Source organism: Pantherophis guttatus, chromosome 7 (assembly GCF_059756535.1).
Source record: "Pantherophis guttatus breed Tessera chromosome 7, ASM5975653v1, whole genome shotgun sequence".
Classification (NCBI taxonomy): Eukaryota; Metazoa; Chordata; class Lepidosauria; order Squamata; family Colubridae; genus Pantherophis; species Pantherophis guttatus.
In genome coordinates this window covers 9118375-9143542 of record NC_142069.1, presented here as the reverse complement: position 1 = coordinate 9143542, position 25168 = coordinate 9118375, and the positions used below count along the sequence as shown (strand labels likewise).

Below are 25168 nucleotides of genomic sequence, written 5' to 3'. Positions count from 1 at the left end.
GGCTTTCTAGGAGCCTGGGGAGGGAGAAAACAGCCCTCCTCACTCCCCTGGAGGCCCTCCGGAGGTTGGAAACAGCCCGTTTGCTGACTTCTGGTGGGCCCGGAAGGCCCGAAAATCAGCTGGCTGGCGCACGCATGCTTGCTGGAGCTGAGCTAGGGCAACGCTCGCGTGCCCACAGATATGGCTCAGCATGCCACCTGTGGTACATATGCCACAGGTTCGCCATCATGGGTATAGGGTCTCCTGCTTCAGGAGGGGGTTGGACTAGAAGACCTCTGAGGTCCCTTCCAACTCTGTTTTTTTTTTTAATTTGATTTATATGCCGGCCTTCTCTGGAGACTCAGGGCGGCTTACAATACGTTAAGCAATAGCCTTCATACTTTTGTATATTTACAAAGTCAGCTTATTGCCCCACAAACCGGGTCCTCATTTTACCAACCTTAGAAAGGATGGAAGGCTGAGTCAACCTTGAGCCTGGCGTGATTCGAACTTGCAGTAATTGCAGACAGCTGGTGTTAATCACAATGCTATCAGTCTGCTGAGCCACCAGGCCACCAGGCCTCTGGCGAGTTCTGCCTATCTTTTTCTGCTGGAAACCCTAGAATGAATTTGCCTCAATGAATAGACATTATTTTCAAGTGGAATCCCTCTGGCTGTTGATGACCCAAGATTCTTCTCTTAAATACTGGTTCACAGGACTTACTTCCTGTTTCAAATTAATGTTTACAAATACCTCCCATATTTGTTTATAATATCTGAAGGAATACTTCCTTGTGTGTGTGTGGTTTTTTTTTTTATTTGTGACCCATGTTCATATATGCTAAACGTATTATTATTTGGAATAAATCTCTGTGAATAAAACAACGTGCACCATTTCAGACACAAGACAGTTACTATCTCCTTATCAGACAGTCCCTTGTCCCTAAGAAGGAATGGATGGAAGCTCGTAAGAAACAGATCCAGCCTGGAAATAAGCAGTAATTTCCTGATGGTGAGAACAGTTCATCAACAGAACAGCTTTGCCTCCCAGAGTTGTGGATGCTTCATCACTGGAGGTTTTCAAGAAAAGATTGGACAATCATTTGTCCAGGATGAATGTAGGTTTCCTGCCATGGGCAGGAGGTTGGAGTTGAAGACTCCAAGTCGCTTCCACTGCTACAATTCTATGATCTCCCAAACCTGGATTCCTTCTGGCCCAGGAGTGGATCAACAGATTAACAGAGTTGGAAGGGACCTTGCAGGTCATCTAGTCCAACCCCCTGCCCAAGCAGGAGACGCTACATCTGCCTCTACCTAGAATCAAACTCACTACCCCCTGATTGTGAGGCAAGAGCTCCACCTCTAGGCCACCGCAGCTGGGATAGATTTAAATGATTTTGAGCAGCAGTCTCCTGCTTGAGACCCTCAGAGGAAAGATGCCAATCCAAGTAGGCCATGCATGAATAGCTGGGAAGCTAGGTCAAAATACTGTCAGGCCCTCTGAAATCTTGCATGAAGGGTTGCAGAGAATTGTCCCAAAGGCGCTTTTCCCAAAATTGTCCCAAAGGTGCTCTCTTGTTTTGTTTTGTTTTTCTTGAAAATGCTTTACTTCTCATCCAAGAAGCTTCTTCAGTTCACTTCTCGGATGAGAAGTGAAATGTGGACAAGAAACAATGAGTGGAAAACTTATCAAGGAGAGAAGAAACTTGGAACTAAGGAGAAACTTCCTAACAGTGACGACAATTAACCAGTGGAACATCTTGACTTCAGGAGTTGTGGGTGCTTCATCACTGGAGGTTTTTAAAGAAGAATCTGGACAGTCCCTTGTCTGAAATGGAATAGGGTCTAAAAGTCCTCCAATAGAGCTTCCAGCTCTATTCTGATGGATGGATGGATGGATGGATGGATGGATGGATGGATGGATGGATTGAAAAAAGCAGCAAAATCCAGTTTCCTTTTGGAAAACCACCTTTGAGGCAACCAAGACCTGGATGATTGAGATCATCATTGGCATCCTTCAGTCTCAAGAGACTATGGTGTCGTGCTCTGGAAAGAGGTCCTAAAACAGCATCTGGTGTGTCTAAAAAGGCCAATCCGAGAGTGGCAATCCCTTCCACACTGAGGGCAGATACATTCTGTCCCCTGCCCAGCCCCCAGATTTCGCTGTTTCCAGGACTGCCTCTTTGCCTCAGCCTGCCGAACAAGTGTCTCTTTGAATTGGAGAAGGCCATGCTGTGTCTTTAGCCTCCAAGCTGAACGATCGGAGCTCAAGGTTTCCCAGTTGTTAATGTCCATTCCCAGGGCCTTTAGGTCCCTCTTGCAGATATCCTTATATCGTAGCTGTGGTCTCCCTCTGAGGCGCTTTCCCTGCACTAATTCTCCATACAGGAGATCTTTCGGAATCCGACCATCAGCCATTCTCATGACATGCCCCAGCCAGTGTAGACGTCGCTGTTTCAATAGTGTATATATGCTAGAAATTCCAGCACGTTCCAAGATTGCACTATTTGGAACTTTGTCCTGCCAGATGATGCCAAGAATTCGTCAGAGACAGCGCATATGAAAGGTGTTCAACTTTCTCTCCTGCCGTGCGTAGAGGGTCCAAGACTCACTGCAGTACAAGAGTGTGCTCAGGACGCAGGCTCTACAGACCTGGATCTTTTGAGATGATTGAGGATGATTGAGAACCTCCGTAGAATTCCAGCATAACAAAGAAGGGGTGATTGGTGACAGCAAAGCAACTACAGATCACCTTGTGGCCGTGATGGTGAACCTATGGCACGCATTCCAGAAGTGGCACGCAAAGCCATCTCTTCGGGCACGCTAGCCATCACCCGTTGCTCTTCGGGGTTCGGCGTGCACATGCGCGCCAGTCAGCTGGTCTTCCTGCGCACGGGAGCACCTGAAACTGGAAGAGCAGCTCCCCGGCGTGCATGCACGTGCTGGGAAGCTGAGCTTCCGGTTTGCATCGTGCACGTGCGCGCCGGCCAGCTGGTCTTCATGGACACATGTGCACCAGAAAACGGAAGTCCAGGTGACAGGCGCACATGCGCATGCCAGAAACCAGAAGCTCAGCTCCTCGGCGTACGCATGCACACTGGGGAGCTGTTCTTCCAGTTTTTGGTGCTTCATCGTGCACGCGCTCCCATTTTAGCACTTGGTGCCGAAAAAGTTCGCCAACACTGCCTTATGGGAAAGGAAGCACCCTTGTGTTTGGTAGTGCTTTCTCCTTTTGGTAGCATCTGCATTCAGAAGAAGGCCAAGCTCTTGCCTAGCAATGCAAAGAAAAATATCCATGCGGACCGGAGTGTAGCACATTGGACTTTTAATGTTTGCTCAGCTTAGCTTCGCAGTATAAATAGTTCTCTTCCTGTCTCTCCCTTCTTTCAGGATTATGTGGGAGCCTTCGTCGTCCTTACTGCAGCCGTGGCCTCCATCTCTGAAAAATCCACTTCTGGCCTCGTAGGCCTGGGTCTCCTCTATGCACTGACGGTACGTAGAGAGGGAAAAAGGGGAATTTCCCTGGCATTTTATGCTAGGAAGGTCCATTATGTAACCAGCATCAAAACATATACAGTAAGTGTTGTGACCTAGGCCCAGGTAGTTATTACCAGACACAATCAGTCCTAAACAAACATATTTTATTAGAACAGCTGAGAATTACTTCATTCTCAGCTTAGCCCAAATTAATTCCAAAACAAAGTCCTTCAGAAAAAGTCTTTCGGCTTTATCACAATCCTTTATCTTCTTTGGCACCCTGCCAAAGGCTTTTCTTGGCAAAGCACCAGGAAGTTGAGAAACAAGAGATGCCGTTGCTTTCCTACAAAAAGCCCAAGAGCCGTTGCTGCTCTTTTAAGCCTTATGGGAGGGGCCAATCATCTCCTGGCCTTACTCCCGAGTTGTCCCTTTTGCTTTAGCTGCTCTTGCCTTCTGGCAGCTCTTCTCATGTGTGTACTAGGAACAGGCTCCTCCTGTTCCTCTGCCTCTCTGCTGTCCGACTCTGGAGGCTCCGGAGTCCACACATCACTCCCAGATGGCCCTGGCCCCATCTCTGCCTCCGACGCAGAGCCCTCACCAGGGCCTTCCCCAGACTCCAGGACTGGCCCATGGTCCTCCCCAGCCTCCTCACTGTCTGACTCCGCTGCCAGCTCCACAGGCTGCTGGTGGACCACAACAATAAGAGCCCTGCAAGATTCAGGATCATTTAGTTTTGACACAGCGGAGTTATTTTCTTTGCAACCAATTCCTCAGGGTCACAGCCCCCAGCCGAAGCCCTCTGGATATGCAGTTGCTTCTCAAGGTTCCCAATACTGAAAGAGACAATCTTGCCGTCCTGGATTTCAGCCAGGGCTGAAAGAGTTCAGAACAACTTGGAGCAGCTTCAGGTTTATGTGAGCCAATTGAAAAAACGAGGAGGATGATAATAATAATAAAGTCCCTGAAATTCCCAGGCCCTCCATGCTCCCAAGGACAGGAAGAGAAAAGTGCATGCAAGGACTAGAGTAGACTGAATAATGATTGGTCACCAGGGTTTAACTTTCTCAAATTCACAGCTTGTCAATTTCCTTTCCTTTCCTTTCCTTTCCTTTCCTTTCCTTTCCTTTCCTTTCCTTTCCTTTCCTTTCCTTTCCTTTCCTTTCCTTTCCTTCTTTCCTTTCCTTTCCTTTCCTTTCCTTCCCTTCCCTTCCCTTCCCTTTCTTTCCTCACTTCTTCTTTGTTTTCTTCCCTTCCTTCCCTTCTTCTCTTTCTTTTCTCCTCTCCCTCCCCTCTCCCCTTCCTCTCCTCTCCCCTCCCTTCCTGTCCCTTCTCGTTGCCTTTTCTTCCCTTTTTCTTTCCTCTCTTCTTCTCTTCTCTTCTCTTCTCCTCTCCTCTCCTCTCCTCTTCCCTTCCCTTTTTTCTTTCATCCCTCCCTTCTTCCCTTTCTTCCCTTCTCTTCCCTTTTTCTTTCTTTCCTCCCTTCTTCTCTTTCTTTCCTCCTTTCCCCTTCCCTTCATTTCCCTTCCTAGGATGCACTGTAGATGGTCGAACAACATTTCCCAACCATACAATGATCACCGTACACCTTCTCCCAAAGGAATAATACCTTGATGGATAAAGATATTATTTATTCCCATTGGTTCCAATCACGTTGAGATTCTGTCCCTTCCCAACTGCCCCTCTTTTCATTCTCGCTCCTTTTTCCTTTTACTTCATAGATCACCAACTACCTCAACTGGGTGGTGCGAAATCTGGCCGACATGGAAGTGCAAATGGGGGCCGTGAAGAAAGTGAACAGCTTCCTCAACATGGAGTCTGAGAATTACGAAGGCACCATAGGTGCGGCATTACCGGTGTTGTTTTATTTATTTATTTTATTTATTTCACCTAGCGTGTATTAGATCAGGGGTCTCCAACAGGGGTGGGTTCTAAATTTTTTTACTACCGGTTCTGTGGGCGTGGCTTATTTTGTGGGTGTGTCTTGGAGGTCATGTGACTAGGTGGGCGTGGCTAGCGGGTCAGAGTCATTTCTGGAAGGTCCTTGCACTTACGACCAGTCCTCACACTTACGACCCGACTCATTTGTTTGCTTTTAACACTGATCCGCTGTAGGACGGCCCTTTGAAGCCCCACGGCAAGAGTTTAAACAGTTTTTTTCCCTCTAGTCATCAGCTGGGACTTAGGAGGCAGCAATAGATTGGGGGTGGGACCAAATAAAAGGTAAGAATAACGTGGGGGGGTGGGGGGGCAGGAGGGCAGGGGGGCAGTCATATCGTCACCGCTACCGGCTCGGCCGAACCGGACCTAACCGGGAGGAACCCACCACTGGTCTCCAACCTTGGCAACTTTAAGACTTGTGGACTTCAACTCCCAGAGTTCCTCAGCCAGCTTTGCTGGCTTCAACTTGTGGAGTTGGAAGTCCACAAGTCTTAAAGTTGCCAAGGTTGGAGACCCCTGTATTAGATAACAGATGCAAGTATAAACATAATTATAAATACATGAAATGGATGCGAATAAAAGGGAACATTAGGACAGGGACGGTAGGCACACTGGTGCTCTTATGCACGCCCCTTACAGACATCTTAGGAATGGGGTGAGGTCAACAGTAGACAGTCTTAGGTTAAAGTTTTGGGGGTTTGGGGATGAAACCACAGAGTCAGGTAGGGCATTCCAGGCATTGACCACTCTGTTGCTGAAGTCACGTCATGTGCCAAAAGCACGCTCCTCCTGCTTTTGGCACACGACGGCAAAAAGGTTAGCCATCACTGGTATAGGGTCTCCTGTTTTGAGTACGGGGTTGGACTAGAAGACCTCCAAGGTCCCTTCCAACTGTCCATTATTCTATTTAATGCAGATGGTCTGTCCTAGACACGAATGAGGGATCATTTCGATCACAGCAAATACATCATGGCCTCCTTAAGAGACCACTTGTCTCCATTTGTTCCCAGTACGGTCACCTAGAATGGACACATTCCAGATCCTATGGATTAAGCAATGTCATATTATGGGATCGAGGAAAGTGTGCCTCCTTTGTGGTTGTTTCTGGCCAATGGAGTGGCATGTCCTTGGACAGCGGTCTCCAAACCTGGCAACTTTAAGACTTTGTGGACTTCAACTCCCAGAATTCCCCAGCCAGCCATGCTGGCTGGGGAATTCTGGGAGATGAAGTCCACAAGTCTTAAAGCCGCCAAGTTTGAAAAGCCTGCCCTTGCAGATCCATATTGTTCCCATCTTACTGATTTTTTTTCCTGTAAATTTTTTCTGTAAATTGTTAAAATACCCAGTTGTTCTCCTGGTCCTGGGTCTGGATGATGGTTGAGTTCTTTTCTTCTTTTTATGTTATGAAGTCAGTCTTGTTTTCTTTTTTTTACTTTTTTTCAGTAACTTCAGTTTACTTTTTTTACTTTTTACTTTTTTGTGAGCTGCTGAAAGTCACCGTGGAGTCAGGCAGCCACAACAATATTAAAGAGCAATTACAATCTAATTACAACCCCCCCCCTTTTTTTTTTTTGGCTGTGGAACAACAAGTTCATTTGACTTCAATTTGCCAGCTATGGAATAAAAGGGGAAGCATGATCTGGTCTTCTTGGTCAGCCATGAAGAGGATGGGAGGGTCAGACTTGAGTCATGCTGCAAGTTCGAAAAGCTGCCTGCTTTGTTTACTTTGCATTAACACTGCCGCAAGTAACCTGCCTTGAGAGTTGACCTCAGAGCAAGCCAACTTGTCGAAAGTAAATAAATCTTGCTTTGCTACTGCTCTCCGTGACAAATTGCCATCTTCCAAAACAGACTGGGAATGTTGTCATTCCAGAGGCTGCTCTGTTTGGTCCAAGTTGCTCATAACTGATGTAAACCAGAAAAAAAACAACATCATTTTATCTTATTATTTATTACTAAAGATTCTTCTTAGCTGACATTCCCTTTCTACCACCCTGTCTACTCTTCAGATGAATTTCTTTATTATGGTTGCTTCTTTATTTATATCCCACCTGTATTAGATTTACAAATCACTCAAGCTGGTGTACATATCCAACACACTTTCCTCATCCTATTTTCCCCCACAACAACAACCTTGTAAGGTGGCTTGGGCTGAGAGAGAACGACTGGCCTAAAGTCACCCAGCCAGCTATCATGTTTAAGGCAGTGGTGGGATTCAATTTTTTTTACTACCGGTTCTGTGGGCGTGGCTTGGTGGGTGTGGCATGGCTTGGTGGGTGTGGCATGGTGGGTGTGGCAGGGGAAGGATACTGTAAAATCCCCATTCCCTACCCATTCCAGGGGAAGGTTACTGCAAAATCCCCATTCCCTCCACACTCCAGGGGAAGGTTACTGCAAAATCCCCATTCCCTACCCACTCCAGGGGAAGGTTATTGCAAAATCCCCATTTCCTCCTGATCAGCTGGGACTTGGGAGGCAGAGAATAGATGGGGGTGGGGCCAGTCAGAGGTGGTATTTACCGGTTCTCCAAACTACTCAAAATTTCTGCTACCGGTTCTCCAGAACTGGTTAGAACCTGCTGAATGCCACCTCTGGTTTAAAGCGGGATTAGAACTCACTGCCCTCTTTTGATTGGCCCAAAGTCATCCAGCTAGCTTTCATGGCAAAACCTGAACTCACAATCTTCCCGCTTTCTAGTCTACTGCCTTAACCACTAGGCCAAACTGGCTCTCCCATCAGAGCATAAGAAAATTTTCTCTTGCATAGTAATTTGTCTGAAGTGGTGTAGGGTTTCCTGCCTGAACAGAGGGTTGGACTAGAAGACCTCCAAGGTACCTTCCAACCAGTGGTGGGTTCCTCCCGGTTCGGTCCGGTTCGGCCGAGCCGGTAGCGTAAGGTGACCAGATTTTAACATTGGTAAAGAGGGACATTGTGGGCGTGGCTTATTTTGTGGGTGTGGCTAGCTGGTCATGTGACTGGGTGGGCGTGGCTAGCTGGTCATGTGACCGGGTGGCCATAGCTATGTGTATAGGGTAAGGTGAACAGATTTTAACATTGGTAAGAAGGACACCATTGTGGGCGTGACTTATTGTGTGGGCGTGGCTTGGAGGCCATGTGACTGGGTGGGCGTTGCTAGCTGGTCATGTGACCGGGTGGCCATGGCTATGTGTATAGGGACTACTCAGAGGGCTGAAAAGTCATTTCTGACAGGTCCTCACACTTTTGACTGGTCCTCACACTTATGACCATCCTCACATTTATGCCCGCGCAGTATTCTTAACAACCATGTCACTCATTTCACAACTGCTTCTCTTAACCATGGTGAAAAGATAGGGCAAAAACGTAAAATGTGAGGACAGTCGTAAGTTCGAGGACTGGTCAAAAGTGTGAGGACCAGTCAAAAATAACTTTTTCAGCCCTCTGAGTAGTCCATATGCACAAAAGGACTAACCAGAGGGCTGAAAAAAGTCATTTCTGACAGGTCCTCGCACTTTTGACTGGTCCTCACACTTATGACCATCCTCATATTTATGCCCATGCAGCATTCTTAACAACCATGTCACTCATTTCACAACTGCTTCTCTTCACCATGGTGACAAGATAGGGCAAAAACGTAAAATGTGAGGACAGTCGTAAGTTCGAGGACTGGTCAAAAGTGTGAGGACCAGTCAAAAATAACTTTTTCAGCCCTCTGAATAGTCCATATGCACAAAAGGACTAACCAGAGGACCTTCCAGAAATGACTCTGACCAGCTAGCCACGCCCATCTAGTCACATGACCTCCAAGCCACACCCACAAAATAAGCCACGCCCATAGAACCGGTAGTAAAAAAATTTAGAACCCACCCCTGCTTCCAACTCTGTTATTCTATTCTATTCTATTCTATTCTATTCTATTCTATTCTATTCTATTCTATTCTATTCTATTCTATTCTATTCTTATTTAAACTTATATGTCGTTCATTTCAACTAAAGATGGCTCTAGGTGGCTTACAATCAATAAAACATCAATCTGAAACATTAAAATCTTAAAACAATAAATAGGAACGTTCAATTTAGTTTAAAATGGACGAAGATGGGAAGGAATGGCTCATACAAATCAGGACACTTCTGCTTTGATCTTTTCCCTCAGATATTTCTCAAGTACCCAAAGACTGGCCACAAGAAGGGGAAATCAAGATCGAAAACCTCTGCGTCCGCTACGAGAATAACCTGAAGCCAGTTCTCAAGCATGTGAAAGCATACATCAAGCCAGGCCAAAAGGTTCCTTACAATCTTACAATCATTTTATACTTTTTCACGGGATTTCTGACCAAAATAAGGAAACGAGGGATCCATTGTTGAAGATGATTTGGTATCAGAAAGAAGCTAAAATACCTTGCTCCCAGAAACTTTAGCAACGGGCGGACTCTAGTTATTTATCCATATCTAGAATTTGTGAGTCGACAGAGGAATATCCAATTGTAGGTTGTCCTCAACTTACAACCCTTCACTTAGCGACTGCTTGAAGTTACAGCGGCACTGAAAAGAGTGATTTACGACCTGTTCCCACACTTACAACTGTTGCAGCAGTCCCACGGTACTTGACCAAATTTTGAGTACTTGGCAACCTGACTAGGTGGCTCAGTGGCTAAGACACTGAGCTTGTCGATCAGAAAGGTCGGCAGTTCGGCGGTTCGAATCCCTAGTCCTGTGTGAGCAGGGGGTTGGACTAGATGACCTCCAACTCTGTTACTGTTAAACTGTGTATTTATGATGGTTGCAGCATCTTGGAATCATGTGTTCACCATTTGCAACCTTCCCAGCCGGCTTCCAACCAAGCAAAATTAATGGGGAAAGCTGGATTTGTTTAATGACCGCATGGTTTGCTTAACAACTGCAACAACCATGGCAAAAAAAGAGGTTGTAAAATTGGGCGTGATTCGTTTAACAATTGCCTTGTTCTGGACCCAGTTGGGGTTGTAAGTTGAGGACTATCCTTTATCTCTATTTTCATGTTCCATTTTGCAGAAAGAGAGAGAGTGAAATGAAATTTTGGATAAGGGAAGCCTTAATATTTGTTTTAAGTTACCTCTGTTGAAACAAATATCCATCTAGTCAGTTCCAAGCCGGGAGAAAGACACTGGAAACATGGGGGCTGGAAAGAGGGTTTAATGATGAAGCAGAACCACCAAGCACATGGTTCTGGGGCAGCTGACCAGATGGAGTTGAGAGTGAGGGGTTTTTATACCTTCTCTTGGGCTTTGCACTTGAGCTTCCTGTTCCTGTGCAAGAACATGTATTCTATTGGCTGTTGTCAGACTCCCATGGAGCCATGTACAAATCCTAGGAGTTTGTCTGAGCTAAGCTTGGTTGAAGTTTGGCTGAGGCAATGAAGGAGCTTGCAATTCCTATTGGGGCTGAGGGCTAATCCTACCTTTATTGGATCTTGGGTGAAGGTATTTGCTTATGAATAGAGCTAGCTATCTCTTTATCTCTTAAGTGCTGACATCTGCTGTGGGCTATTAAGGAAGGTGGGGGCTGCTTTCTCCCTCTACAAAACATGTTCCTCCATTTCTCATCCAGGGAAATATAATATTCTGCCTTTTTAATATTTCATTCAAAATATTTCATTCTTCTAGGAGTGGGATGGGTGGTACCTTTCTACACCTCTCATGGTGAAGAATATAACTTCTTTTTAATTATCATTAAGCAATAACTATTGGTAATTACCCCCACTAAATGCCACTTATAAAAAGCCACAATAAATCTTATCTTTAAGGTTGGGATTTGTGGTCGCACTGGCAGTGGGAAATCATCCCTTTCGTTGGCTTTCTTCAGGATGGTAGACATATTTGACGGTAAGTTCTCTGAATCAGTTGCCGTTCGGGATGTGTGTAACATTTTCAATTTGCTGTCATTTCCAAATGCCCCGTTTGGAGTTCCTAGTGAACTATCTCAACATACAAAGCGTTTCAACCTTGAAACAGGTTTTCTTTCTTTTTTTTTTACTCAAAGCATTTCCGAAAATGCTCGAAATAGCCCACATTGTAGTGGGGATTGATCATCTGTGCACTTCTCATTTGATCTAGAATCAGTTTGCTCAAATTGTGTTAAGACCAGGGGTGGGCTGCTGCGGGTTCACAGGGGTTCGGGAGAACCTCTAGCTAAGATTCTGTGCAGTTTGGAGAATCACCAAATCCCACTCCTGGCTGGCCCACCCCAGCCCACCCTTCCCCTCCCAAGAGTCTCCACTCAGCCCGTTTTGGATGCAGGTAAGTCCAGGGTACATGCGGAGGCTCGGGGAGGGTGAAAAACGGGCCTACTGGAAGTTTGGGAAGGGCCTCCGGAGCCTGGGGAGGCCGTTTTCGCCCTCCCGGAGGCTCGAGGAAAGCCGACTAGGCCATGCCCACCATGGCCACGCCCTCCCAGCAACCAGGCAGAGAACCCCTTGCTAAAAATTTTGAAGTCCACCCCTGGCTAAGACTTATCCCCTCCCCCTCTGTCATTTTGTGACTAGGCTTGCTAACAAATCAGTAGCCATCCCTTCCTGCGAGACTCAGCTCCAGAGACTTACCAAGGAGCTTCCTGCTTTTTCTACCTATAGATATCCTAGGACAGTGATGGCTAACCTTTTTGCCATCGCGTGCCAGGAGAGGGGGGCGGGGGGAGGGTCGCGCATGCATGTGCCCACGTGCATGCGCACGCAACCCCACCCACCCCCGCTCCTGGCACATGATGGCCTGGTAGGCCCATTTTTCTTTCTTACCTGATTCCAGATCCTTTCTATAGATCTGGGAAGGTCGAAAACAGCCTTTCCCACTCCCTTGGAGGCCCTACGGAGGCTGAAAGGGCCCATTGCCCAACTCTTGGTGGAACAGGAAGTGATGTTTTTTGCTGTCTCCAGCCTCCAGAACCTCTCTAGGAGTCTCTAGGAGCCTGTAGGGGCCTCTCTAGGAGTCTCTGGAGGCTGGGGACAGAAAAAAAATCACTTCCTGTCCCACCGGGAGTCGGGAAATGGGCCCTTTCAGCCTCCGTAGGGCCTCCGAGGGAGTGGGAAAGGCTGTTTTCGCCCTTTCCAGATCCATAGAAAGGATCTGGAGCCAGGTAAGAAAGAAAAACGAGCCTTCTCCACCGCCCCCCCCCAGGCCCTCCAGAGGCAGGAAACAGCCTGCTTCCCTACTTCTGGTGGGCCCAGAAGGCCCGAAAATCAGCTGTCCGGCGCGCGCATGCACCCCAGAGCTGAGCTGGCGTGCCCATTAATATGGCTCCGCGTGCCACCTGTGGCACACGTGCCATAGGTTCGCCATCCCGGTCCTAGGATGGTGTTTCCTCAAGTTTGGTCACTTGAAGATGGGTGGATTTCAACTCCCAGAATTCCCCAGCCAACCATGCTGCCTTGGGAAATACCATCTCCTTACCCATGATTCTCTGTTTTTTCTCCCCTTTCTTATACTTAAATTAGGTGCTTAGATCTGGCCTGCGGGACCATCCTGGAAACAGCAAAGGACCCACCCATAGTGCCTCTGCCAATGAAAATGGAGCTTGGGAAGGCCGCGCGTGGTCCCTACGGGTTCCATTTTTGGCTCTGACGGCCTTCTGCAGCCCTCTGCCAGTGAAAACAGAGTGTGAGGGTTACACATGGGCCTACAAACTCTGCTTTTATTGGCAGAGGGGCTGCAGGAGTCTGTCCAGGCTGAAAACGGGGCGCAAGGGCGGGGGGGAGGTCCAGGGCTCTGTTTTCGCTGGCAGAGGGCTATCGAAACAAACTAAAAGCAAAGCAAAAGGAGAAATGTTTCCCCTTTTGCATTTGAGCATGCAAGAAGGGACTGGAAAGGAGAAAGGGAAAGAGGAAAGACGAAGAAAAAGAAGGGAAGATAGGAAGAGAGCAAGGAAGGCAAAAGAAGGAAAGAGGAAGGAAGAGGGAAGGAAAAAGAAGAAAAGGAAGGAAGGAAGGAGGGAGGGAGGGAGGGAAGGAAGGAAGGAAGGAAGGAAGGAAGGAAGGAAGGAAGGAAGGAAGGAAGGAAGGAAGGATAAAAAGCAGAGGGAAGGAGAGAGGGAGGGAGGGAGGGAAGGAAGGAAGGAAAAGGAGGGAGGGAGGGAGGGAGGGAAGGAAGGAAGGAAGGAAGGAAGGAAGGAAGGAAGGAAGGAAGGAAGGAAGGAAGGAAGGTTATAATGAGAGGGAGGGAGGGTCTGAGGGAAGTCCTGCGTTGAGCTGGCCATGCCCCCTGGCCACGCCACACCATGCCATGCCCCCCGAGGTCAAACACAACCCTGATGCAGCCCTCAATGAAATCGAATTTGACATACCTGATCTACACGATTGCTGATCATTTTGTGGCCTGCAGATACAACCATGCACAGCCCACCACCACCTCAGACAAGAACGCCAAAGGATGGAAATCTTATTGCCTGGCTGATTTCGATCAGCCGCATTAACCGCTGCTCTTTCTCTTCCCTCACAGTTCAACACCTCATAAATTATCCCCTTAGTAGCTCGTTAATCACGCACCATGCTCTCAGAGTATTGCCTTTCGGGGAAGAGGGAAGGCAGAGGAGGTGTTGCCCTTTCCATGTCTTATTCCCAGCTGGATCAGTCAGGTTATCTCTTTTTTTATTTTTAGTTTAGGAAGAATTTAGATTGGGAGGCTTTGAGAATGTCTTCTGGTTTTTTTTCTGTCTCTGGACAAGTATCCCGATTTTTTTTTCTGTTTGGGCCTCCCAAAAGCTAGAGAACTACAGAAAGGCCACAAAATTCATACTGCGGAGCTCCACCCGTGCTTTGTGGAAGGATATTCAGTGGTAGTTCTAAAGGAGAAGCTTGCAATTGCTGTGTTAGTGGTTCTTATCGCTAAAGGCTACCGTTCCTTAATTTCTTGCACTTTTTGGCTCGGCCGAGTTATACTAGAAAAGACTAAAAGACAAAGAGAGGGAGGGGGGAGGGAGGGAGAGGGAGGAAAAACCAAAAATTACCCAGATGTTGTCATGGTCTGAGCAATAAAAGCTATTTTTGCCATCTCTTGATAACCCATAGGTCACATATCTTGGTCACATACTTTTTCTTTCCTTCCTTCCTTCCTTCCTTCCTTCCTTCCTTCCTTCCTTCCTTCCTTCCTCCCTCCCTCCCTCCCTCCCTCCCTCCCTCCCTCCCTCTCTCCCTTTCTTCCATCACTTTCCCCTTCTCTTCTATCTCCTTCCTTCCATCTCCTTTCTTCCTTCCTCCCTCCCTCCCTTCCTTCCATCTCCTTTCTTCCTCCCTCCCTCCCTCCCTTCTTTCTTTCTTTCCTTCCTTCCTTCCTTCCTTCTTTCCTTCCTTCTTCCCACCCTCCTCCCTTCCTCTCTTCCTCTCTTCCTCCCTTCCATCTCCTTTCTTTCTTTCTTCCTCCTTCCCTCTCTTCCATCTCCTTCCTTCCTTCTTCCCACCCTTCCTCTCTTCCTTCCTTCCATCTCCTTTCTTCCTTTCTTCCTTCCCTCCCTTCTCTTCTCTTCTCTTCTCTTCACTCCTTTCCTCTCCTCTCCTCTCCTCTCCTCTCCCCTCCCCTCCCCTCCCCTCCCCTCCCCTCCCCACCCCTCTTCTCTTCTCTCTCCTTCCTTCCTTCCTTCTCTTCTCTCTTCTTCCTTCCTTCTTTCTTTCACTGATTGTCAATGACTGGGATTCAAATGGACATCATGATATTCTCCACAGTAGCATAAACTGCAGCTGTAGGGCACAGACTAAGCCATGGCATTTTGGGAAAATTATTTCCAAAGGATTAAAATATCATGCCTTTATTTAATTGCACATTTTGCAATTTCTATTCTTATGGGGATGTTTTTATTTCTGACGGTCCCCTTGAACCTTTCAAGTGATTTCTTCCAGGCTCACACCCCTGTTTCTGGATGTTTCTGTGAGTTCTGCTTGTTTTGTAGCTCCATCTCTTTTGTTTTGCTCCAAACGATTTCAAACAGGAAGGATTATCATTGACGGGATTGACATTACAAAACTGCCTCTCGATCTGCTGCGTTCCAGGCTCTCTATAATCCTCCAGGATCCTATCTTATTCAGTGGTTCAATTCGGTAAGTTCTTGTAGGTCCGAAAATTAGCTTCTTTTTCTGGACCCAGGAATTGGGTAGAGCAGAGATTCCCCAGATCCGGTCCTGCAATGAATACATCAGATCCTTTTCTATGTGTGCTTTTGAATGTTGTCGCTTACAGCTCCGATTGCTAAAAATGGAAAGCTTTCCAGAAAATTCTGGCACGGACAAACCTTGGTGCGAGCTTGCTCAATTTTGTGCAACAGTGCCTAGAAATGTACCATTCACATGATTCCTCATGGACATTGTCATGATACTAATCCAGCGTTTTCTGTAAATGCAACAGACGCTTCTCATTAGGGTGTTACAATAGCTGGGGTTTTTGGGGGGTAGGGGTTGAGACAGTCATTCGCACTAGGAGCACAAAATTGGACATTTTAGTGCAAAGCTACCTTCAGTCTTGAACTGCAGGATTTTTGATTTTTGATGCCAGAAGCTGCACTGGACATTTTGAGATCTTAGTAGGTAAGGTGAATGATAATAATAGAATAAGAGTTGGAAGGGACATTGGAAGTCTTCTAGTCCAACCCCCTGCTGAAGCATGACGTGATATACAAGTTGAGTTTGGGGATTTTGGGGGAATAAAGCAATTAATCAGAGGAATGGCTTACCTTCAAAAGTTGTGGATGCTCCATCACTGGAGATTTTTAAGAAGAGTCTGGACAGCCACTTGCCTGGAATGATATAGGCAGGGGTAGGATTCTACCGGTTCGGGCAAACCGGTAGTTCCGACGATCAGCTGGGAGCGAACCAGTTTGCTCCAAAAATCAGACAGGCCCACCTGCCAGCTCCTGCGGTTTACTGACCTGTATCTTCTCAGCTGATTCGTGCAGCAAGCGGATTGCAGCACTTCAGCTGTGTTACTCCCCAGCAGTAACGTGGAAGGTAAGTTTTCGTAAAACTGTGCACGCACATGCGAAGCGTGCGATCACCGAGCCGGTTGTTAAACTGGCAGGATCCCACCACTGGGTATAGGGCAGAGGTGGGTTCTACTTACCTTTACTACCGGTTCACAACGGGGCTGTTTGTGCACACTTGCTTTGCTTCTGCACACGTGCGCTCTTCTGCACATGCGCAGAAGCATTCTAATGACATCGGGGTCAGTGGGCGGAGCCTCCCACCAGTTTTACTACCAGTTCTATAGAACCAGTGCGAACCGGGGGCAACCCACCACTCGTATAGGGTCTCCTGTTTGAGCAGGAGGTTGGACTAGAAGACCTCCAATCTCCCTTCCGACTCTGTTATTCTGATTTCCTTTTACTTCTGAAAATGGAAACTTAAGATATGGTGTGTACACTATTTTTTAAAACTCCGATTGGTAGGTAAGCCACAAATTTCCACGCAAGAAGGCCCAAGGTGGCTCCAGAGATGGTGTCTTGGAAATTCACACAGTCCCTTGGGTGATCGTGCTGCCCAATCCTGGTTTATTTCATTGTTCAGGACTCACACTCCGACGCTGAAGAAAGTTCTCCAGCTGTTTCTGACAGTTCCTGTGTTTGAGCAGCACCAGGTGACTTCTGGCTTGGTGTCTCCTAAGGCTGACATTCCAGTGCTTCATCTACAGCAGGTTCTTCGGAGTCTGAATCCTAGACCAGGGGTCTCCAACCTTGGCAACTTTTAAGCCTGGAGGACTTCAACTCCCAGAATTCCCCAGAAAACCTGAAATCCTCCAGGCTTCAAGTTGCCAAGGTTGGAGACCCCTGTCCTAGACCATGAGAGTTCTTTGATGTTAATCTTCTGAGTGAAGGAAGGGGTTGGAGAAGGGAAGTTCCTACAAAACAGCAGACTCAAGTCATTTTGACACTATATTCTGCTGCCAGGATGTGTCAATCATAAGTTTTAGGTGTCTGTATCATCTCACTTATCCCTTCACTTGCTCCCTTTAGGTAGAATGTATCAAATGACTTTAGAGAGTCCAGATTCAAATCTAGGTCGTCCTTTAAGCTATGACCACAACTGATCCCAAAGTTTATATCGCTAAGTGAACCCATTTGTTAAATGGGTTTTACAACCTTTCTTGCCACAGTTGTTAAGTCAATCGTTGTAGTTGTTAAGTTAGCAACACGTTTTTAAGTGGATCTGGCTTTCCCCCTTGACTTTGCCTCTCAGAAGGTCGCAAAAGGGGATTGCATGACCCTGGAACCCGGCTACTATCATAACTATGAGTCAGTTGCCAAGCATCTGGATTTTGTTCATGTGACCATGGAGACGCTGCAACAGTCACAAGTGTGGGAAAATGGGAAAAGGTCACTTTTTCCAGTGCCGTTGTAACTCTGAACAGTCCCTAAATGAATTGTTGTAAGTCGAGAACTACCTGTACACAGAATTGATTTGTGTCAGCACTTCAAGCTGCATTTACTCTAGTGCTGACATAAGAAGGAGAAGGGAAGGCGTCTGGAAAGGGATGTTTGACTTTTCACCTACTTATTTTCCCTGGAGATAATATCCCCTAGGAGATGGGATGGGAGGGGGAAAATTCCTTTGAGCTGGAGCAGTAGATTAGGGGTAGAGTGGCTTGGAAGATGGCCAATGAGTGCAGGGGAGTGGGGAACGGAAAGGGAGGGTTTTGGGTCTGGAAGTCAGTGTTGGCTTCGATGGAGTCGGATTTAGAATGTCGGGCTTAATAAATGGGAGTTTTCTTCAAAGACTTTGTTTGAAATGCAATTTATTTGAGACGACCTCGAAACCTGACAATTTGTCTATTTCAGTAGCCAAGAGAAACATCTGATCTGAGACACGTACCAGAGATTAGAACTCAATGGGTCAAGAATTGACTGAATCGATGGCCTTATCTAGAAAACTGAGACGTTAATTTGATTTCTAGTTCACAAATCATGCCTACTCAGCAACGTGGTTTGATTTTTCTGGGTTTTTTTCCCCCCATAGTTTTAATCTGGATCCAGAGTGCAAATGTACAGATGATACCCTTTGGGAAGCCTTGGAGATTGCGCAGTTGAAGAACATGGTCAAAGTCCTGCCTGGTGGACTAGGTGTGTATATCACAGCTAATTAGATCCGTAGACCTGTTCAACTGATAAGCACAGAGCAACCCTTGGGTGGCTCATCTGAGTTGTAGCAGACTTGATTTATTACCAAGTGGCACCCATGGAAAAAGAGTTGCAGTCGCTCTTGCCTCTCTGGTGATTGACAGCACAAGGATGAGGGTCTTCTTACCCCATCAACCATCTCCAGCAGTGAATTCCCCCTCAGGGGGGGAGTTCCCAAGCCAACCGGCAAAGCCAGGTTTTAATTATCCTTCCAGAAGACCAAAAGGATGGGAGCAGTTCTCACCTCCGGTGGTCGAGTGTTCCATAGGATTGGACCACACCGGAAAAGGTTCTTCTCCTTGACCCCACCTGGCAGAATTCCTTAGCAGATAGGATCCGTGGCTGTCCTCTTCCACTGGCACGCGTGGGGAAAGGTTGATCCCATTGGGGTGAGACAGCTCTTCAGATACCTTGTTTTGATCCTAACTCTCCTATTCCCAGATGCTGTTGTAACTGAAGGTGGTGAGAATTTCAGTGTTGGCCAGCGGCAACTCTTCTGTCTAGCTCGGGCTTTTGTGCGTAAGAGCAGCATCCTCATTATGGATGAGGCCACCGCTTCCATCGATATGGCCACAGTAAGTAGGTGTACCTTCCTGTGTCCCTTGATTACTCAATTTTCTTTGACATCTGAACTTGAAAGAGGGGCGGGGACTCCTTTGGTGAGATGCTGTAGAAGACGACCAGGCTGAGCCTGGGGAGGGTTGTGTCAAATGCGTCATCAGTTTGGAGTCTCCACACCCCTGTAAGAGATCCATGCTCAACCCCTCTTGAAGTCCATTGACTCTTATCTGGCACCAATTCATTTTTAACCATTAGTAGTTCAGATTCTTGTGCGTAGGTAGCAGGAGCTACACTTGTGCTGCTTTTGAACTCTATCCTGGTTCCTGACTTCTTGCATCTGACAAACACTGGTTCCATGTCTATTTTCCCTCTTCCAACTTCAGATAGAAGGGCGCTGAGCAGTTTTCCATTGGTAACCTAAACAGAGATCGGTCCATTTAAGTGTCAATAACATTTATTTTTATTTTTATTTATTTTTATATGCCGCCCTTCTCCGGAGACTCAGGGCGGCTTACAATGCGTTAAGCAATAGCCTTCATACTTTTGTATATTTTATACAAAGTCAGTTTATTGCCCCCACAAACCGGGTCCTCATTTTACCCACCTTAGAAAGGATGGAAGGCTGAGTCGACTTTGAGCCTGGTGAGAATTGAACTCACAGTAATTGCAGGCAGCTGGATGTTAAATGCTGCCTTAGTAGGAGGCATTAGCCTCCTACGCCACTCAGGACATGAAGTCCAAGTTGGTCTTGCTCTGAGGCAGAATGAGACCTTCATTTCAGGCAGCAGATTATGCAAGGGGGAGCAGAGATAAATTGATGAAAATTAAGGGGAAGGTAATATCATGCAGCCCACCAAAATGGGTCCTCTCACTTTAAGGGTTGCTCTTGGTCATGGGGGAACATGTGTCTTAACAAGAACTTTGATGTAAGTTCATTGACCAGTTTGGTCAACTTCTGGACATACTGCATCCAGTTTTGGTCACCAAATTACAAAAAAGATGTTGAGGCTTTGGAAAAAGTACAGAGAAGGGCAATTAAGATGATTAAAGGCCTGTAGACTAAAACATATGAAGAACGGTTGCAGGATTTGGGTATGGCCAGTCTAGAGAAAAGAAGGTGTCAGGGTTCCGACGGATGCCCTTTTAAATCATGAGCCTCAAGCCAAGCTTCAAAAGAAATCCAGTTATTTATTAGGAGCGCCATGTCAGCACGTTCCCAAATGAAGCCAACTCTGACCCCACGTAATTTATGGCCCCAATCATGATCCTGTTTCCCCCCTCCCCCCAGAATGTGTTATCAATCACATTTGCTAACGGAGTAATTTCACTGGTTATATAGATCACTCCCCTCCAGCTGCTGCAGATAACCCTGGGCGACAGCCTTGAGAAAGATATGTCTGGAATGTGCTCCTGTCTTTAGCTGCCAGGTTGCTTTGTCGGTTACCCATCCTCCTTGCCTATGGCAACTCGAGAACAGACCAGGGATGCTTTACGAGTTGACATTAGGACTACGGGGGACATGATAGCAGTATTCCAGTATTTGAGGGGCTGCCACAAAAAAGAGGAGGTCAACTTATTTTCCAAAGCACCAGAAGGCAGGACAAGAAAAAATGGATGGAAACTAATGAAGGAGAGAAGCAATCTGGAATTAAGGAGAAACTTCCTAACAGTGAGAACAATTAACCAGTGGAACAGCTTCATCACTGGAAGATTTAGGCTGGACAACCACTTGTCTGGAATGATGTAGGGTTTTCTGTCTGAGCAGGGGGGTTGAAAACCTCTAAGGTCCCTTCCAGCTCTATTCTGAATTGATGAATTGAATTGATGGACATAAGTTTGAGGGCAGCCCCTCAATTTTTCCTTGGCTGTAGACCAGAGATGTCCAAGCTTGGTAACTTTAAGACCTAGCTGGCTAGGGAATTCTGGGAATTGAAGTCCACAGGTCTTAAAGTTTGGATATCTGTTGTGACTCCGACCCCGGAGGCTGATTTATCTTCGCATGCTGAGTCGGAGGATGATATGGAGGAAGCTGTCACGAGCTATGTGCCGGAGGGGCTGCCTTCACTGGTGAGTCAGCAAGAACTGACAGTTGCTGACATGCCTCTGGACCCCAGCCAAATTGAGGAGGAAACAGAGGCCGGTAACAAGGAGAGGGAGCCCCTATTGGATGCACGAGACAGACGTAGGAGACATTGTAGAGAACAGCTATTGCCACGTCCCAAGAGGTGTGGTCAGGAGACGTAGGGCCACACCCTACAAAGTATAAAAGGGGTGTGGCTGGGCCGGAAAGGCGTGGTGAACAATTTGTTGGTGTTTCGGATGTAGTGGAGTTTAGAACTGCTAGTTTTGAGTTTTGAAAAGGAGTCTGCATTCCTGCATTAGCCTGCTGGCCGTCTGCCAAGACCTTTGGAACATTGCCGGTAACTACTGAACTGATATACTTTTGAAAGAGAACTGTTTATTAAAGGGCCAGCTTCAATCTCTCTAGCCTGCATTTGTTACTGCCGGGCTATTTGAGCTTCTGCAAGGCCACTCGTGGGAGAGGACAGAACAATATCCCTGCTGTAGACATTCTTTGTGATCCAATAGGATGAGTGTCCCAAAAGTGCTTTTTCCAAAAGACAACTGGACTTTCTTGGTTTTTTTCCCTTGAAAATGTTTCGCTTCTCATCCAAGAAGCTTCTTCAGTTCAGAAGTGAAACATCTTCAAGGAAAAACGAAGCCCAGTTGCCTTTTGGAAAAACACCTTTGAGACAACCATGACCTGGAGGACTGAGAATCTCCATAGACAACAGGATGAGTGGATTGAGTGAGCATCTCCTTGACAGCTGTGTAAATCTAAATCATGCAGACCTCCAAATATAGTGACTTGGCCTAGTCAAAGCTAGAAGACTCCTCCTCCTGATAACGTGAGTTCTCCAGGGATCCCAGAGATATCTTTTGGTGACTCCTGTTTTTATTTTTTGCAGGAAAACATTTTGCAAAAAGTTGTAATGACTGCCTTTGCGGATCGCACAGTCGTGACGATTGCTGTAAGTAGACATTTCCTAATGGGCTTCTTTTCCTACTTCATCAGATGATGAACTTCTTCTCTAGAAGAAATTAAGGACATCTAAAATACAGAAATATTTGTACACTCCTGTCGGTACCTAATTATGTCTTTGTTTGGACATCATTATACATTATCCATATTTTAAAATGAAGAATCCAATGAGACGGACTCAAATCTTAGTAGCTATGTAGATGTTAGCATACACAAAAATATCATCCTGGCAGAGTTATGGAAGTGGCTTGTCATTAGCTGATGAATTTTAATTTCTCAGCTTAGGCTAGCTCACAGGGCCTTGTCTGTTTGGTCACTTGGAAACCATTCTTCTACTGTACTTTACTTTTATTTTCATAATACTTCTACATACCAGTGAAGTCTGTAGAGTTAAATAGAGTTTCCATTTGCACAAATTAGTCTAGCATAAAGATCAATATAGAAACATGAAAGTGTTTTCTCAGATTGGTTTGATCTTGTTATATTGAATGCCAAAGGAAAAAAGGAGTGGGATGGAGAGGAGAGGAGAGGAGAGGAGAGGAGGGGAGGGGAGAGGGAGAGGGGAGTGGGATGGAGAGGAGGGGAGGGGAGGGAAGAGGAGAGGAGGGGGAGGAAGGAAGGAAGGAAGGAAGGAAGGAAGAAGGAAGGAAGGAGAGAAAGAGCTTTCTTGCAGAATGTTCTCTTAATTCTCTAGCCTACAGTCCAAGAATTTTCTGCGCTCCTCCTTCCAAGGGTTAATGAGGCCTGATGCTGCTTCTGAGCCCAAGGAAAGTCAGTTAGTTGGTCCTGCTACAGCAGGTTCACTATCAGGGGTCTAAAACAGCTGGTTCAGGCCGGTTTGGGCGAACCGATTGTTAAATTGCTGTCTGGCTCTACCTATCCCCTCCCTGCCCCTTCCAGGAGTCCCCACATGCCCGGTTTGGCTCCCAGGTAAATGCAGGGAGGCCTACTAGACCCAAAATGGGGCGCGGAGGTGTGTGGCACGCCCCCTGGCCCATTTTTGCTCCCAGGAGGCTGCAGGGAGGCCTACTAGGCCCAAAACGTGGCACGGGGGGGTGCGGCACAGCCCTCCCCGGCCCGTTTTTGCTCCCAGGAGGCTGCAGGGAGGCCTACTAGGCCCAAAACGTGGCACGGGGGGGTGCGGCACAGCCCTCCCCGGCCCGTTTTTGCTTCCAGGAGGCTGCAGGGAGGCCTACTAGGCCCAAAATAGGGAGCTCGTGTCCCCCCACCCCGCAGCACGTTTTTGCTCCTGGGGGGGTGCAAGAGGCAAAGTGCTGCTTGTCACACACCCCTGGCCACGCCCACCATGGCCACGCCCACCCAGCCAGTCCTTAGGGCAGAGAACAAGTTGTTAAATTTTTTGAATTCCACCACTAAAACTAGGCAAACTAGAGGTCCAGCCAAACAATCTCACTACTCAGGCTGCTTCCCCGGTGGAGAAAATGGGGTAGCTAGCTGGATAAAGAGAATATGTAAATGAGAAACTGGGAGGGGGAGAATCTGAGGTAGACCACTGGTCAACTGGCTCAACACCACTATAGTTCTGGCCACTGGTTTCTATACTTGCACGTTTGCTTTCTATATTGTCCATCGGACCATTCTATCTGTGTCCTATTTTTGGAATGGGTTCCCTTTCTGTGATTTCCTCTCTTTGCCTTTGCTTTTCCTTGCTTTTCCTTTCAGCACCGGGTCTCCAGCATCCTGGATGCCCACCTTGTCTTAGTCCTTTCGGATGGGGCGGTTGTTGAGTATGATTCGGCTGCCAATCTGCTCCTCAAGGAGGATGGCCTCTTCACCACTTTGGTGAAGACCAACAAATAGTTGCTCCAGCTCAGGATTCCTGCAAGATTTCGGGCTTTCTGGTACTGCTGTTTTCTGTTCTTTCTGCTCCTTGTCTCTGCCTAAGTTCCAGAGGGTTATTCTTGGTTTTGCTTTTCTAGGGTTTTTTTCCTAACTTTGCCAAGGTCACCGATTGAAAAGGGAAGGTTTATTTCACCACACCAAACTGCAGGCCTGTGTTCTTGATTTACTCTGTCGAAGCGTGAATCAGCCTCGTTCCCCCCCTGGGGAAACTGTAATTAATTAGAGGTGAATGGATCTTGTTTTCCATGGTGTATACTCTCAAAGAAAGAAAACCCGAAGTATATATTCTATGAAACATTTTATTATAAAAGTACAAAACTAGGTAACTACATCTTACCGGCAGTCTTAACACAGAGATGGACAAAGGAAAAATCAGGAAGTTAGAAAAGAAAAGAATGTAGACATGTGCAGTAGTCCAATGTCTCACAAGACCAGTCTTATCTCAGTTACAGATAAGTTCCCTGGCAAACTACCGTAGGTCTTAGAATGGAAGCTCAGCTGGCAAACACTTAACTCAGTGACATACTCTTCCCCAACAACCTTGAACAATTCAAGGGAAACAAGGAATTAAAAATAAATAAATAAAACTCTCCTTCAAGTCTAGCTCAACTTCTGGTGATGTCATGGAGCCTTTCTTGTGATGCTTCTGGGCAGAAATATGGCAAAGGGTTCTTCTGTGCATAAATTCTGGGGATTTTTTTTAAAAAAAATCCAAATCTACCCTCTGTCCCGTTGATCTCTGATTCTAGCCAGGCTCAAACCTGGTTAGCTCCCAGACAAATGAGACTGGGCTGCCCCAGGCAAAATGCCATATACTGTATTTTTTGGGAGTATAAGATACATCTTTTCCCCCAAAAAAATGAAGGTGAAAATCTGGGTGCGTCTTATACTCCGAATTTAGCCCCACCCAGCCTCCCAAACGGAATTTCAGAGGCTGAAAGATGCCTCTGAAAGAAGCTTCAGAAAAAAAGCCTCCAAACAGAGCTTCAGAAAAAAAAGCCTCAGAAAGTCTTTTATCTAAAATAATATGGCAAGCAACAAAAGAAGAATCAATAAAGGTTCTAACCAAACTATGCTAACAAATCTGGAGAATGACACAATACCCAACAGATGGGAAGAGGTTAATCTACATACCAATACCAAAGAAAGGAGACTGAACAGAGTACAGATAGTCCTTCAGAATAAAAGCCTCTGAAAGAAGCTTCA

The 25168-nt window shown here is 46.6% G+C and overlaps 1 protein-coding gene across 9 annotated transcripts in view; it reads left to right on the top strand.

Moving 5' to 3' along the window:
• The window catches only part of ABCC9 (ATP binding cassette subfamily C member 9), a 124417-nt gene that overhangs the window by 97073 nt on the left and 2176 nt on the right, over positions 1 to 25168 (top strand). For 5 of the 9 annotated variants that reach the window (XM_087872989.1, XM_087872985.1, XM_087872987.1 and 2 more), the window contains 8 exons: positions 3370 to 3471; positions 5175 to 5295; positions 9527 to 9657; positions 11156 to 11234; positions 15322 to 15430; positions 18335 to 18438; positions 18937 to 19070; positions 22026 to 22088. In XM_087872989.1, the coding sequence (XP_087729115.1) occupies positions 3370 to 3471; positions 5175 to 5295; positions 9527 to 9657; positions 11156 to 11234; positions 15322 to 15430; positions 18335 to 18438; positions 18937 to 19070; positions 22026 to 22088 (843 nt within the window). Of the gene's footprint in view, positions 1 to 3369; positions 3472 to 5174; positions 5296 to 9526; positions 9658 to 11155; positions 11235 to 15321; positions 15431 to 18334; positions 18439 to 18936; positions 19071 to 22025; positions 22089 to 23782; positions 23962 to 25168 lie in introns of all 9 variants that reach the window. The other 4 variants (XM_087872988.1, XM_087872986.1, XM_087872992.1 and 1 more) reach the window with 1 other exon arrangement.